Source organism: Strix aluco, chromosome 22 (assembly GCF_031877795.1).
Source record: "Strix aluco isolate bStrAlu1 chromosome 22, bStrAlu1.hap1, whole genome shotgun sequence".
Lineage (NCBI taxonomy): Eukaryota > Metazoa > Chordata > Aves > Strigiformes > Strigidae > Strix > Strix aluco.
The window spans coordinates 7,028,564-7,042,347 of record NC_133952.1 but is presented as its reverse complement, the minus strand read 5'-3'; the positions used below and the strand labels follow the sequence as shown (position 1 = coordinate 7,042,347).

General features: G+C 63.7%; 3 protein-coding genes across 4 annotated transcripts in view; all 3 read right to left on the bottom strand.

The window, feature by feature from the left end:
* Positions 1-132: 132 nt before the first annotated feature.
* Positions 133-3,312, bottom strand: LOC141933484 (chymotrypsin-C-like). The gene is made up of 12 exons (XM_074848198.1): positions 3,178-3,312; positions 2,955-3,092; positions 2,646-2,758; positions 2,314-2,420; positions 1,866-2,090; positions 1,655-1,746; positions 1,470-1,567; positions 1,261-1,383; positions 1,042-1,178; positions 660-805; positions 286-435; positions 133-201 (listed from the first exon to the last, which is right to left on the bottom strand). Exons 1-12 carry the CDS (start codon positions 3,310-3,312, stop codon positions 184-186), a joined length of 1,482 nt encoding a protein of 493 aa, XP_074704299.1. The 3' UTR covers positions 133-183.
* Positions 2,585-9,232, bottom strand: EFHD2 (EF-hand domain family member D2). Of its 2 annotated transcripts, none has more exons than XM_074848029.1 (4): positions 9,005-9,232; positions 3,926-4,073; positions 3,650-3,784; positions 2,585-3,514 (listed from the first exon to the last, which is right to left on the bottom strand). In XM_074848029.1, the coding sequence occupies exons 2-4, from the start codon at positions 4,037-4,039 to the stop codon at positions 3,380-3,382; spliced, it is 384 nt and encodes a 127-aa protein (XP_074704130.1). In that variant the 5' UTR covers positions 4,040-4,073; positions 9,005-9,232; the 3' UTR covers positions 2,585-3,379. The 2 variants fall into 2 exon arrangements, with proteins under 2 accessions (XP_074704130.1, XP_074704129.1); XM_074848028.1 differs by lacking the exon at positions 9,005-9,232 and adding an exon at positions 7,218-7,334.
* FHAD1 (forkhead associated phosphopeptide binding domain 1) overlaps positions 8,784-13,784 on the bottom strand; it is a 24,688-nt gene continuing 19,687 nt past the window's right edge. Inside the window, 6 exon segments of the mRNA XM_074848030.1 lie at positions 8,784-9,111; positions 10,234-10,399; positions 11,342-11,562; positions 12,367-12,462; positions 12,840-12,967; positions 13,420-13,555. Coding sequence (XP_074704131.1) covers positions 9,028-9,111; positions 10,234-10,399; positions 11,342-11,562; positions 12,367-12,462; positions 12,840-12,967; positions 13,420-13,555 — 831 coding nt within the window. The 3' untranslated portion in view covers positions 8,784-9,027.

The window sequence follows — 13,784 nt, the reverse complement described above, 5'->3', positions numbered from 1 at the left end:
GCAGGATGGAGGGGCCCTCCCGAGCACACGGGCATTGCTAGACACAGCCCTGGGTGTCCAGCCCCAGCCCCACCACATGTTCCCCCCCTCTGCCCCCCCCAAATAACCAGCGGGACACACGAAACCAGGTCAGCGCTTTTGCCTTTATCACACTCAAGAACTGTTGCACCACGCGCCGCGGCCTCAGTTTGCGTTCATTTTCTGCCAACAACAAGACATGGAGAGGGGGGGTCACGGTGTGACCCTTGGCTGCGTGGGGACGGGGCCAGAGGAAGGGGCACCCACCTCGTTGATCCAGTCGATGTAGGCAGACACCCGCGTGAAGACCGTCGGCTTCTTGGCCGTGTTGCAGCCCAGCGCGGAGCCGAAGCTGACGATGCCGTGCACCTCCCAGAGCCCCTCGCGCTGGCAGTTCAGGGGGCCGCCCGAATCCCCCTGCCCGCACAGACAGACGCTCCGTGCCCCCTCCTGGGCACCCCACCGGCGCACCCCAACCTCCGTTCCTGGCCGCCCACCGCCATGGCTCCATCCCCTCTCCTCCCGCGCTTCCCACGGGGTCCACAGCCCCGCTCCGCTTGGGGCACCCCCGCCAACCCACCCCCTCCCTGCACCCCGCCATTGGCCGGGGGCACCCCCCACCCCGCGGCACCGGCACTCACGTTGCAGCCGGAGGTGACGCCGTCTCCACCGGCGCACACCATGGTGGTGCGGACATTGCTGCCCCACCAGTCCCTCTGCGAGCAGATCTCGTAGGACACCACGGGCAGCAGCGCCTGCTGCAGGGTGTCAGCCAGGGGCCCGTTTGCTGCAACAACAGCGGGAGAACTTTGTAGAGTCGGGCTGATGGTTGGACTTGATGATCCCAACCAAGGGTCTTTTCACAGAATCACAGAATCGTCTAGGTTGGAAAAGACCTTGAAGATCATCCAGTCCAACCATGAACCAACCTGAATGATTCTATGATTCTATGACAGCCGCACCTCACACCCTGCGCCTGCACAAAACCCCCCAAAATCCTCCCCGGAGACCCCCCCAGCTTACTCCGGAGGCGGCCCCAGCCGGTGATGTAGCAGGGGTAGCCGTTCTCCAGGATGAGGCCGGCGGGCGGCAGGCAGGAGGGCTGGATGGTCTCGCTCTCCTTCACCGCCTGCGCCAGCTTGATCAGGGCGATGTCATTGCTGCAGGGAGAGCCGAGCTGTGAGGACAGGGGACCCCGACCGCGATGCCCCCCGCCCGCCCCCAACGCATCCCACCCCCTACATGATGAGGAAGGAGTTCCACTTCTCGTGCACGATGATCTTCTCCACGCCCACAGCCACTGAGCCCGGCTCGTCCTCCGACAGGACTTGCTTGCCCAGCACCACGCGATACGTCAGGCTAGAGCTGCCGGCGGGAAGAGAGGGGGTGTCAGACGCCACAAACATCTTGCCCCCCCTTGGTGCGGACCCCCCTGGCATCCCAGCACCCACCTGATGCAGTGGGCAGCCGTCAGCACCCAGCTGGGGTCGATGAGGGTCCCGCCGCACGTGTGGCGCCAAGTCCCAGAGGAGTCGTACTGCAGCGAGATCTGCGACGGCAGGGCCGCGGGGTCAGAGCGGGGGTGTCCCCCTCCCCGCCCCCCCCTCCCCATCCCCATCCCCGCACCCCCTCTTACCTGCCACGGCCAGCTGTGGGGCCGGGCGTCTACGCCACCCACCACCCGGGTGCCCAGCAGCGGCGGCACGGCCGGCTGACCGCATCCGTAGGCTGCACGACACCCGGCAAAGGGACCTCAGCGGCCGCCCGCGCCCCTGTGCCCGAGGCCAGGGCGGGTGCTGGGGTCCCATCCCCTCCCGCCCCGTCCCCTCCCCGCCGCCCGCGCCCACCGTAGCCCAGCAGCACGGCGAGACACACAGCCCCCAGCATGGTCGTGCAGTCCCAAGGTGCCACGGCGGGGCCGCTTGCCCCTCTTATAGTGCCCAGCGCCACCAGAGGGACCTTGGCATCGCCCCTCCCGCCACGACATGTGCCGAGTGTCCCATGGCGGGGGGGGCCGGGGGCTCTCCAGCCCCATTGCCCCGACTTATCGTCCTGCCTGGGAACGGCCACATCTGCCCATCGCGCGCCGGCGTCACAGCACGGTCCCAACCTGGGGACAGGCAGGGTCCCTCTCGGGGGACGACGGCCAGACAGCCCCCCCCCAGGCCACGCCGCTCTCCGTGGGGTGCTGGACAGCCCAACTGCACCCCAACCTCCAGCACCAGCTGCCCCAGACACGGCCCCCCCAGCTTGCTGCCCCCACACCACCACAGGGCCAAGGTCCCCTTATCTCACCCTCCACGCGGCCAAGGCCCCACGGGTGCCCCCGGTGCTGCAGAGTGGGGGGGGGGGCAGCCCCTGGGGGGATGTTGAAGACCTTCGATAACGCCACATCCACACACCTGGATCAGGCCCCCACTGCTTCCCACGCTGACGTCCCGGCACCGCCGTGGCAGGGGCTGGCTCCAGCAGCGGTGACAGGGTGGCCACAGCCAGACCCCACTCCCCAGCAGGTTCCTCCCCGCCACGGCTGTGCCTCAGCCCCCTCCACAAGCACCCAGCGCACTTACGAAATATAATATTTATTTGGGATTAAAATAAAAAAACAAAACACACCCCGCCGGTACCGCTGCGCAGGGGACACCGCGGGACAGACGCGCCTCTTTACAGCACCCACAAACACGGGAGCCTCAACTGACCAACGAGAACCACTCATGGCTACACCACTCACCCTCCTGGGCTGAACGCAACACGAAAAAATGTAACGCAGCTTTGCGAGCCAGCAGCTGCCTTTCTGTACGTTTTTTTTTACCAAAATAGAGATACAGGCAAGCGGGTGCAGCGCTGCTCTGCACACCAGCGGGATGGGCTCCCACCCCCGAGCACCGCACAGACCCCAGGCACACACACACACACACACGCACATACACACACACACGCAGCCCCTCTGCCAGCACCCGGCCCTCGCCACGCTCGCCCGCAGCACGCCCAGCTTTTGGCGCAGCCACAGCGATAGACACTGAGCTGGCGTGGCCACCGTGACACCCGCCCGGGCAAGTTGCCATCCTGCAGACCTCACAGCACATGCACAACACATGACAGCAGGGGGACAGGGTGCTGCTGCCTGCGGCTTGGCGGGGGGGCACGAACAACACCTACAGACACCACAGTAAGGGGAGGGGGGTCAGGGCCACCCGGGGCCAAGCCCGGACCAGGCGCCCAGCAGTGGCCCAGCCTTTGGGGAGTCACAGGTGACGTGCAGCTTGGGTATCGCTCCCAGCACGGTCGGCACATGGCACACGCAGCATTGCCGGCCCGGGCACCGCAGACCAGTCCTGCCCGGCCCCGCGCCGGTGCCCTGTCACTGCTTGAAGGTGGACTGCAGCTCCTTGAACGCCGCCTTCCTCTGCTTCAGCTCCTCCGCCTGCTTCTTCTTCTCCTCCTGCTCCGCCTTGATCTCCTCCTCAAAACGGCTGGCGTCATGGATGGCTTGCACCTGCCGATAGTGGCATGGCTGGCTGGGTCTCCCGAGACCCCCACCAAGCCCTGCTGCCCACCCCAACATCTCCACCCTCCTGCCCACCCACCGTCCGCAGTGGCGGGACCTCTTGTGCCGCAGCACTTGCCTCACCTTGGCCTCGAAGAAGCTCTTGGCACCTTTGACCCCCTCCGTGGAGACATCAATCTCAGAGAGCCGGGCCAGGGCGTGCAGCCCGCTGTCCTCCTGCAGCTCGCCTGCCGCTGCCTTGCGGAAAATCAGCAGGAACTGCGAGGGGAGACGTTGGCATCAGCTCCCCCAAGACCTCCAAGCCATCACAACTCCCTCCCCACCTTCTTACCACTTGGCTGAGCCGAGCAGCAGCCGGGGACATCTCCCTGTCAGCATGGGGACCCCCCAGCCCCTCACCTCCCGAAAGCTGAGCTTGCTGTCCAGGTCTTCATCCACTTCCTTGATCATGTTCTTCAGGCCCAGGTGTGTCTGCGGTGCCCCCAGCTTCTCCATCATCAGCTTCAGCTCCATCAGGTCGATGAAGCCATCCTTTCCTGCATCGTACCTGCAGGATGGAGGCACGGTCCCGTCAAATCACCACGGGGCACGCGGAGAGCACACAGCCCCTCGTACCAGCCCCCCCAGCACCAGCACCTCTGTGTGCGCCCAACACCCTGCCTACGCTGGCCAGGCAGCGAGGAGGGACCAGCAAGGACCCGGGCACTGGCAATCTCGGGTGGCTTGCCAGACCACGGGAAGCTGCCGGTGAACCGCTAACAGCTCCCCAGAGCATCACCCGGGATCGTTTCTGCTTCCGTGCGGCACTTGGCAGGAGAAACCCCCAGGACGCTGCCAAACCTGCTGCTGACTCCCTGGGCTGGGAGCCTGAGCACACACTCCCCTCGGCTGCTGCAAGGGATAACGGGCCACGGCACTAAGCCCACCAGGCGCCGCTCCCTCCTTCACCCCTTGGCCACGACCCACCTTCCTCTTGGTGGAGCCGGCAGCTTGCCCGGCTCCCGGGGGTTTGGCACACCCCTGCCTGTTGGGCTGTGGGGATCACAAGCCCACCCAGAGCTGCCACCACCACCTCCCCATGACATCCCCAGGTGACGGCTCCCACCTGCCTAGAGCCCCTCAGCATCTGTGCTCCAGCCTCACCCAGACACCCAGGCTTGGCTGAGAGATCTGGGTGCATCTCTGTTTATGGACCCCGGGCAGGGACACCCCCCTCAGACCCCCACCTGCGACCATGCTGCCGTCCCATCCAGCCTCCCACCCACTGCCCTGCCTACACCGAGCTGGCAGCTCACCCTGCCTGCTCCACCGCAGGCCGTGCCGGTGGCACTCTGCCCTCTGCCCTGGAGCCTTTGGGCACGACACCTCTCCCTGGGGCCCCAGCACGGCTCTGCACCTCACAGGGCTCCAGGGTGCAGGCAGCTGCTCTCCCCACGGTGTCCCTGCAAGGCTCGCTGCTGTCCCCTTGCCCCACCACCCTTCCTGGCCACAACACAAAGGCCCCGCAGCACATCCCGGTGCAATGCAGAAGTAGGTGAGCAGCCACCCAGCTGAAACTGTTGAGACTGGGCTTTTTTTTTTTTTTTTTTTTTGGTGGCTTGTCTTTTCTGTGCCTGCAGGCACTGCAGCAGCCACGCAGAGCACCAGGCTCACCATGCTCACTGTGCTGCAGGTCCATGACTCATTTGTACCTTCTCTGCTGTGGTCTGCTCTGTCCGTGTCACAAGCGGTGCCTTTCCACTCTCCCACACTGCTGGGGGCCCCAAAACAGGGCTGGCCCCTCACCGGCCTTGCTCACCCCCGCCTTGCTGCTGCCGTCACCCCAGGAGCTGGGCTGGGGGAGCAGACCCCACATGCTTTCTGCCTCCAAGACCCCTCTCGGAGCATCACGCAGAGAGTTTCTCTGCAAGGGGCACGTTTGCTAGCACAGCCCTGCCCGCTTCGTCCCATGCAAGCCACCCCCAACTGCAGGGCGCTTCCTCGCTCTCGCTCCCCTCCTCTCAGATTTTCAGGGCTGCAGGCATCCCTCTGCTTCTCCCAGGGAAGTTCCCAAAGGGCAACATCTCCCCTGTAGAGAGCAAAACCCTTCCATGTGTCGCTTTGCCCTGTACAGCCGGATGGTCCCATCATGAGGACAGCAGTGGTGGCAAGGGCAGCGTGGCAGGGCTTGTCTTAACAGCACATCCTTTCTTTGGGGAGAAACCCCCCCGCCCCCCAACCCCTGGGGGCCGCCTCGCCGGTGGGTGCGCAGCCCCGGCGCTGCTCCTTTCGCTGCAGCGAGACGCTGCAGGTGTCAGAGCAAACACGTCTGCTTCGCGCGCCCGGCTGCCTCGTCTGCGCCGCGTCGGGCAGACACCCACCACGCGCCGCTTCCCCCCCCCGCCCCGCGTTGCCATCTGCGCCGCGGCCAGAGCACCCACAGCCACCCATCACCGCCGGCACTGGGAGCAGCCCCACGCACGGTCCCCCCCCCCCCGCCGTGGGCTCCCTTCTGCTGCAGTCCAACACTGCTGGTGGCAACCCGCGCGTCTCGCTCGCTGCCACGTCCGGGTGATGGGGCGACAGACCCCTGGGAAGAAGTGGGGGACAGGGGGGGAGCTCCTCGCCCTGCCAGGGGTGCTGGGAGGGCACGCCAGCACCCTAAACACGCCCCCCCCCCCCCAAAGCCTTGTGCTTTGGGGCTCGCTGCCTCAGCCCCTCCACTTTCTCCAGCACGCGGCCGTGCCCGAGCGAGACCACACAGCACATTTACACAGGTTTCCCCCCAAATGTCAGCCGGGGGGGCGGGCAGGCAGCAGCACACCACAGCCATGCCCTCCCCATGCCCACGCTCCCCGCACAAAGCGGGCTCCGTAGGGATGCTCCGGGCCGTCCCGCTTGCCCCCGGCTACTCACGCGCATCCTGGCGTGACCGCCGTCGGGGCCAGCCCGACTTCTATTTCCCCCTGGAAATTTCCAGGGCTCGATACTTGCTGTCAGCTTCTGCTCCCCCCGGGGCTGGGGGCCGAGCTGGCAGTCACGCTCCATCGTGCGTGGTGACACGCAGCGCGGCCAGCGATGCCGAGGACACGCCGCCTGCCCACGCCGGCCTCGCCGCTGCAGCCCCGGGGGCTGCGTCGCTGGCAGAAAAGCGGGGGCCCCTCGGTGCTGGGGCTGAGGGAACGGGGGGGTCCCTTGCTGTATCCTCCAGCCCCCCTTCCCCATCAGAGGGTGCCACGGTCCCTCCTCCCAAGGAGATGGGGCGACAGGGGGTCCCTTCTGCAACAATTTAGGGGGTGCAGGAGTCCCTCCTGCAAGGAGTTGGGGGGAAGGGGGTGTCGCTGGGATCCCTCCTGCAAGGAGTTGGGGGGCGGGGGGGGGGGAAGTCCCTGGGATCCCTCCTGCAAGGAGTTGGGGGTGTCCCAGGCATCCCTCATACGATGAGCTGGGGGGGGTCCTGCAAGGAGCCAGGGGGTCCCACTCCTACAAGGGGCTGGGGGGGGGGTGTTGGGGGTCCCTCCCGCAAAGGAATGGGGTGTCCCTCCGGCAAGCACGGGGCGGGGGGCGCTGGGGCATCTCCCCTGCCAGGAGCGTCCCCTGCCACCAGGCGGGATAGCGAGGGGGGGGGGGCCCCCGGCCGGGACCCGGTGATGCCACCCGGGGGGTCCCGGTCCCCGTCCCCCCCCCCCCCCCGCCCCGCGCCCGCACTCACTGTCGGAAGAGCCGCTCCATATCGCGGAGCTGCCGCCGGGAAAACTCGCGGAACTCCCCGGCGGGGCTGAAGACGCGGCGGCCGCCCCCGGGCGAGCCCTCCACACCCCCCCGCCCCCCCCCCCGCCGGGCTGCCCGGTGCCGGCCCCGGCTCCGCTCCCCGGCCCCGCCGCCCCGCCAGCTCCTCCGCCGCCGCCATGGTGCCCGGATGGCCGCGCCGCCCCGCTCCGCTCCGCCCCGCGGGCGGGGGCGGCCCCGGGGGCCGGGCTGCAGCCCCCCCCCCCCCCCCCCAGCGGGGGCTGCGGGGCGGGGGGGTCCGGCTGGCCCCGCCGCTCGCCATCAGCCCCTCAGCGTCTGCCCGGCCCCCCCCGCCGGCTGCGGGGGAGGGGGGGCTGGTACCGCGCTCCGCGGGGGTCCCGCACCCACCCCAGGGGTCCCGCACCCACCCCGGCGGGATGTGCCAGGGATGCAGGTGCGAGTCCTTAGGGTCAAGGGAGCCGCTCGAGGGGCTTCTGCAGCCCCGGGAGCACCTACAGGTACCTGCCCCCCTCCCCGCTCCAGCCATTCGCTGGGGGGGGGGGGGGGTTGGCAAGTGGGGGGGCAAAAGGACAAGCCCAGCCCGAACCCACGAGATAAACCCCCAGAAGATGCCCACCAGCACAGACCGACCCGCTCACAGCACGGTGTTCAACCTCCACGGGCGTACAAGGTCATGCCTTGCCCCAAAATAGGCCCAGGCCAGCGCGGAGCTGGAAGCCCACAGCACGTCCAGGGGGGAAAGAGGCCACGTCGGTGGGCAGAGCCCTGCGGCACGGCCACTGGCCACACAGGCCGTGGGGTCAACGAGGCATCGGCCATCGCGCGCCCCTGGGTGCCCGGCAGCCCCGGGCCTGACGTGGCTCCTGCGTCAGCCAGCCACAGCCCCTCTGTGCCGCTTTCAGACCTTTTCATCCTATTAAAATAAAAAAACCCAACGCCAAACCAAACATCCCAGCGGGGTTTTGCTCACATTCAAATCATCCTCAGCTGACGAGATCTGCCAAGGACTCGGCCCAGGCCGCGCTGAGCGATGCAAAGGCACAGCAGCTGCAGGGGTGGCGTGTGCTGGAGCTGCCTGTTCCCCTCAGAGCCTTCCCTCCCCAAAACACCGCTGCTCCCCAGAAACCAGGGCCTGGCTCTCGCCCTTGCTCGATGGCAGCCACCGGCGGGCGAGCGAGCCCACATCATTGCCCCATCCCAACCGACCAGGACTTTGCTCTCATCTCCCCGAGCTCCCTCTCACGCTGCTGCTTCCGCATCCTCTTCTCCCCTTCCCGTGACTACGTGGCAGCTCGCCGCAGCTCCGGTGTTCCCGGGGTGCCACGTTTCCATACTGCGTCGTGCCTCATGCTCCAACTCCCCCTGACACCACGGGGACGGGAGGACGCGGGAGTTGCAAGTGCAAGGGACCGTTCAAGCCGCGTGGGCTTCACGAGCTCGAGGCCACTTCAGCAGGGACAGGACAGACCCGCTCCGTTGGCTTCACACGTTTGCTGTAGATGCTGGGCTGAATTCACACCCACTGGGCTGTATCCACAACCACCTTTACTATTGCTGGAAACCCCACCACGCAGGATGGGACACGTACTACAGGAAAATAAGGTTCTACACACCGTACAGCCACACCAGCGTGCCCAGGAGCTACAGGATACCAACAGAGGTTCCTCTGAACGCACCCACACCTCATACCACGTCCAACATTAGAGTCCACAGCGCGATGACACATTCCTACCGCAGACCTTCACCTACCAAAGGCCCACGTGGTGTCTCTCCTACGTGCTTCCCACCTTGACAGCTTCTGCTGTGCGCTCTTTGGCCTTCAGCTTGCCCGAGCAGAAAGGCTTCTTGGCTCCAGGCTGCAGAACAGAGACACATTGAACACCACGCTTGCTTGTGAGAGCTCGGCACAGCCTTCACACTGCCTGAAGGACATGTGTGACCTTCCCTTTGCCCTAGGACATGACCCAAACCCATTGATACAGCTGCCTACGCACACATCACCCTCCAGCTTCAGCAGCAGGGATGCTGCCATGCAGCCGAGCCTGGCTGAGCAGCAGGGCCCCGGGATGCCCAGCCTCTTGGGATGGTCTGTCTGACTCTGAGATCCCGGGTCCCTGACACAGATGGAGCTGGCTGTTGGATAAAACGCAGGAGTTGGGTATCACACGGAGCTCCCAGCTCTTCACCTGGCGTCTGCCCCGACACTGCTGCAGACACGCACAGCCACCCCCAGTACCCGACAGCCAGAAAACTGTGCCCGGACCCACGACGTGTTGCTAACTGATCACAAAAGCTAGGTAAGCACGTTACACAGGGCTCTCGGCTCCTGCTGGCTCCACACCGGGCTCCTGTGCCTTTCTGGCTGCGGTAAGCACGCCACAGAAGTGCCCCACACCCAAGAGAGGCATCCCCAAAACCAACAACGCTCTTGCAACTTTCAGCCCGCTGATGCCCTGGGGGTCTCTCACCACAGCCCCTGCTCTTCATTTACCAAACGCCTCCTGAGCGGTCATCTCATTTTGAGAGAACAAAATCACACGTCTGCACCTGTGAGGGGAGACCCTTCCCACGGTGGCGGGCAGCTCGCTCGCTTCTCCTCGCCTCACCTCCACTGCGTGCAACCAAGGGACTGCAGGCCGTTGTGCCTTCCCAACCCTGCCTGCTGGAGAACAGGCACAGCCTGGAGGCTCCTTCGCCTTGTCCTCTGCAAGGCTTGAGATAACACCGGGAGTCACCTTCCTTCTCCTTGCAGGACTTGCCTCGGGCACCTTACCAACAGCCGAGCGTTCAGGCTGTGCCGCGCATCCCCTGCGCCTTCCTACATCGTCGGGGCAGACGCTGCTGGAAGCACCTCGCTGAACGCGGAGGTTCCCGCTGATCACCGTGACCTGCCTTTGAACACTCGGGCACGGGGACGTTTGGCTCCTGGGGCTCCAGGTGTCCTTGGGGGCCTTGCTCACAGTCTCCTGTGTTCTCACCTTGTGCATCTTGGCCGCTCGCAGCAGCCTCTTCTCCTGGCTCAGCTGGAGCTGTGTCCTCTCCAGAGCCTCTTTCAGCAGAGCCTTCTCTTCTGCCTCCCTGTAGGCTTCATCTTCGAGCTTGGACATCTCCTCCTGGCACCTTTGCAGGGACGCTTGGTTCAGCCTGTGCGAAACAGGAGGACGGGACTGCCACTCGTGTCGACCCCCCAGTCCCCAGCTGGGAGAGACTGCTTTTGAGAAAACCCTATCGCGCTTGCATCTCTCCTAGGGCCCCCACGCCACGGGGTGACACTGAGGGCCATCAGAGCAGCTAACACCTTGCGGGGACTTGCACATGTTTTCACAAGCCTTTTCTCTGCTCCGATTCCTTCCACCACGGACAAACCCCCTCTCCTCCCGCCTTTGCTGAGACCAAGATGCCGCCTCTCCAAGGCTTCCTCCCCCCCGCTGATGGCTGTGAGCCTTTCTGTTCGGTGTAGGAGCCCACAGAGGGACTGGGTGGCTGTGTCAGCACTGCTGGCTTGGAGATCGCTATCAGACCTCTTGCCTACTCTGAATACAGTGGCATATTTACACCAGCCCAGAAACATCTTTCTACATCGCTTTTTTCCGGTCCTGCGGGCAAAACGACTTCTGCATTTGTGCAGCGAGTGGCAGCAGGGCTTGCACAAGAGCACCCACGGGTTCCTCCCTGCTCCCTAACGCACAGCCTCATGCAGCAGTTCGTGGAGCGGGAGCATCACCTTCGATCCGGACAGCCCTTCCCATTGGCTCCCACCCCTCGCTCCTGTGACACCGTCCCTCCAGCTCAGACGATGCCACTGCTGTCCCGGGCTCGAGGGAGGCTGCCAAGCTTTCCCCAACTGACCCTGCTCAACTGCATAGGGCCCTGCGAGGCACCACTGCAGAGAACCAGGAGGACATTTCTCTGTTTCTCCTAACACTTTCTCTACTGTGGCCACAACGTGACCAGTCCCAGGCAGACCTGACACAACCTGGCAAGGGGCTGCACCACCCCTTTCCCTGAGTTCCCCGTCACTTTGCATTCCAGGACTCGGTCTCACTCAGACCTGTGGCCAGTAGCAGCCACCTTGCCGTTCGGTACCTGAGCTGCTCCATGCTGGCCTCATAATCTTTCAGCATTTCTTCTTTTCTCTCTAGGCGAATCTTGAGGTTCCTGATCTTATCATACAGTAGCTCCAGGTCCTTCTGTCTCTGCAGTCCTGCTTTTCCCCTCTCCTCCTGAGGAAGGTGCTTCAGAGGCTGCACTCCTGACAGCTCCTTCACCTTCATCAGGCTTCCCAGAGCACTAATTACGTCAAGGTACTGTGGGAAGAATAGGGGATGCATTATTTACTAGGCCTGCCAATTCCTCCGCCACATAACATCACACTGCTCAGCCATCTGCTTCCATTCTGCTCTACTGAGGAGATGAAAACACCACCAGGAAACCACCACATGCCTTCCCCTTTGTTTTATTTCCATGAGTGCTTTCCCTGGGCGAGCTTTTCTGAGCGCTCCTACAAATACTGTGGCTCACCCGTGCCTTGGGGCTGCTGCTTGGGGGCACTCAGAGAGGTGACACACCACACCGGAGCGCACCCGAGCTCCAGACCAGCCCCTTTCACACCTGGCGTTCCATTCCCAGCCGCACGACTCCTTGGGGGTGGATTTTTCCTTTTACAACATGACCCATTTTCCCCGCTGGACATTTTTCTGCCCTTTTTGAAGGGAAGAGACCCACTTTCACAACCCACCCGGACGCCCCCTCCAGCAGCCACCTCCATCACTCTGCAGCACATCTCGCATCATTTAGTGGGCGTGTAAGTTGGCCAAGGTCTCTGTTCTCACCAACCTTACCTCTCCTTGAGGATCAGCCCTGCCTGCCTGAGGGAACACCCCCAAAGACCTTAGGTGGGAAGGGGAGAAGGATGCACCATTGCACGTTCTGGGGTCCTGGGATGTCCCAGCATGTGCCCAGCACACCCTTGGTCCTGCAATATGCAGTTCATCCTCAACCACATTCCTGTGGAGCCCTGATGCCAATCACTTCCTTCTGAAATGCCTTTCAAAACAATCTACCCTCTACAAGTGCTGGGTACCACTTTAACACATCTACTGCTGACATACCATCTTCTCGCCGACGTCTGTCGCATCAGCCATCTCCAAGCTCACTGCCCCATCAGCAGCTCCATGCTGGCCCCTGTTAGCAACATGGCCAGGAACCTGCACAGACAGCGAAAGACCAATGGAGCCCACAGTTCGCCCACCTTTGGGTTGAGCTGCCTCGAGCCTCCCTTTCACCACACGGAAAAAGTGCCCCAGTATCGCCGCAGCGCAAAGCCTCCCGCCCCGCTTGGCCTGTGGCATCCCTGGGCAGCTGCGCCAGCGGTGCTGGGCCACAGGCTGCTCCTGACAGGAGCTGTGACCCTCCACCAGCGCCGCCTTCCCTTAGGCTGCACCTTACACGCTGCCAGATCTTGCACCGCCCTGTCTCCCCCCAGCTTCTTATTTAGTGTATCCAAAAGTCTAATTCTCCACATTCCAGGGAACACTTTCCCAATGAAGCCACAAGCACCACGAACCAAAAATCGCCTTCTTACCTTGCTGGCCTTCAGTTTTGTTCCTGCCATGGGCGCAGGTTCCCTCTCGAGACCTGTTTTCTGGACTATTTTCTCTGGGAAGTCTTTCATCAGGACCATCAGTGGCTCTGGACCCTTCTTCACGGCAGCTGGAGGTACAAAACCCACCCACTGTGTTGTTCCACTCTGTGTGACGTGCCGTGGCTTCACAGCTCAGCCTCTTCAAGGTTTGCCACGTTTCCTCTTACGGAGACCGTGCACGGCGAGACGCACAGGCTACGGAGCAAAGCCTGCACCAGCCTTCCCTGCCCACATTGCTATCCGAGTGTTTGGGCATTGCTTTCTCTATGCAAGTAGGATTCACACCTATTGCTCAGATGGTTTCTCCAGAGATGCTTTCCTACCACCTGCACACACTCACACACACGCAGGAGAGCTGCCCTTGCAAGGGAAAAGCCCGAGCCCATTGCAAGCAAAGGGCCCGAGCCCCACCACAGCCCACTGCTCCTTCCCTCGCGTCACGTGCCCCACCAGCACAGGCTCCAGCATCTATCAAAGGCACACGGACACATCTTCCCTTTAGAGGGACAGCCACGCCTACCCAAGGATTGCCTCTTCTCCAGCATCCTTATCCTCTCCCGGAGCTCGGCCAAGCCTTCTTTCTGGCGCTGGATCGTTTCCTCGTGCCTGAGGCCTCGGCATTTTGCGCCAAGGTTGGCCAAGTCCAAGGCCAGCTCCTGGAAGAAACAGCCCAGCCATTCTCACCCAGACTGCATCTGGCTCAACACGAGCTCGGCTTAAACCTGACTTAAAACACAGCCTTGCTTGAAGACGCCGGTTGCTTGGCACATGCGGAAAGCAAAGCCCATGGAGTGTCTCACCCTACACCCTCTCCATGGATTTGTGGGGTAGAAGAGCCACATCAGAGACCCCTTTCTTGCTCCGCTGCACCAGCCGCACCCCGGT

Bases quoted from the DNA above. Each gene is read 5' to 3' on its own strand.
- LOC141933484 (XM_074848198.1), bottom strand. From the start codon at position 3,312: ATGTGCCGACCGTGCTGGGAGCGATACCCAAGCTGCACGTCACCTGTG. The intron at 1,384-1,469 runs GTGGGTGCTGGG...TCCCGCCGGCAG, and splicing joins ACGGCTGCCCACTGCATCAG to CTCTAGCCTGACGTATCGCG. The intron at 1,179-1,260 runs GTAGGGGGTGGG...CTCTCCCTGCAG, and splicing joins TGGAACTCCTTCCTCATCAT to CAATGACATCGCCCTGATCA.
- EFHD2 (XM_074848028.1), bottom strand. From the start codon at position 7,237: ATGGAGCGGCTCTTCCGACA. The intron at 4,074-7,217 runs GTGAGTGCGGGC...TCCATCCTGCAG, and splicing joins ATGGAGCGGCTCTTCCGACA to GTACGATGCAGGAAAGGATG. The intron at 3,785-3,925 runs GTGAGGGGCTGG...CTCCCCTCGCAG, and splicing joins GCAAGCTCAGCTTTCGGGAG to TTCCTGCTGATTTTCCGCAA.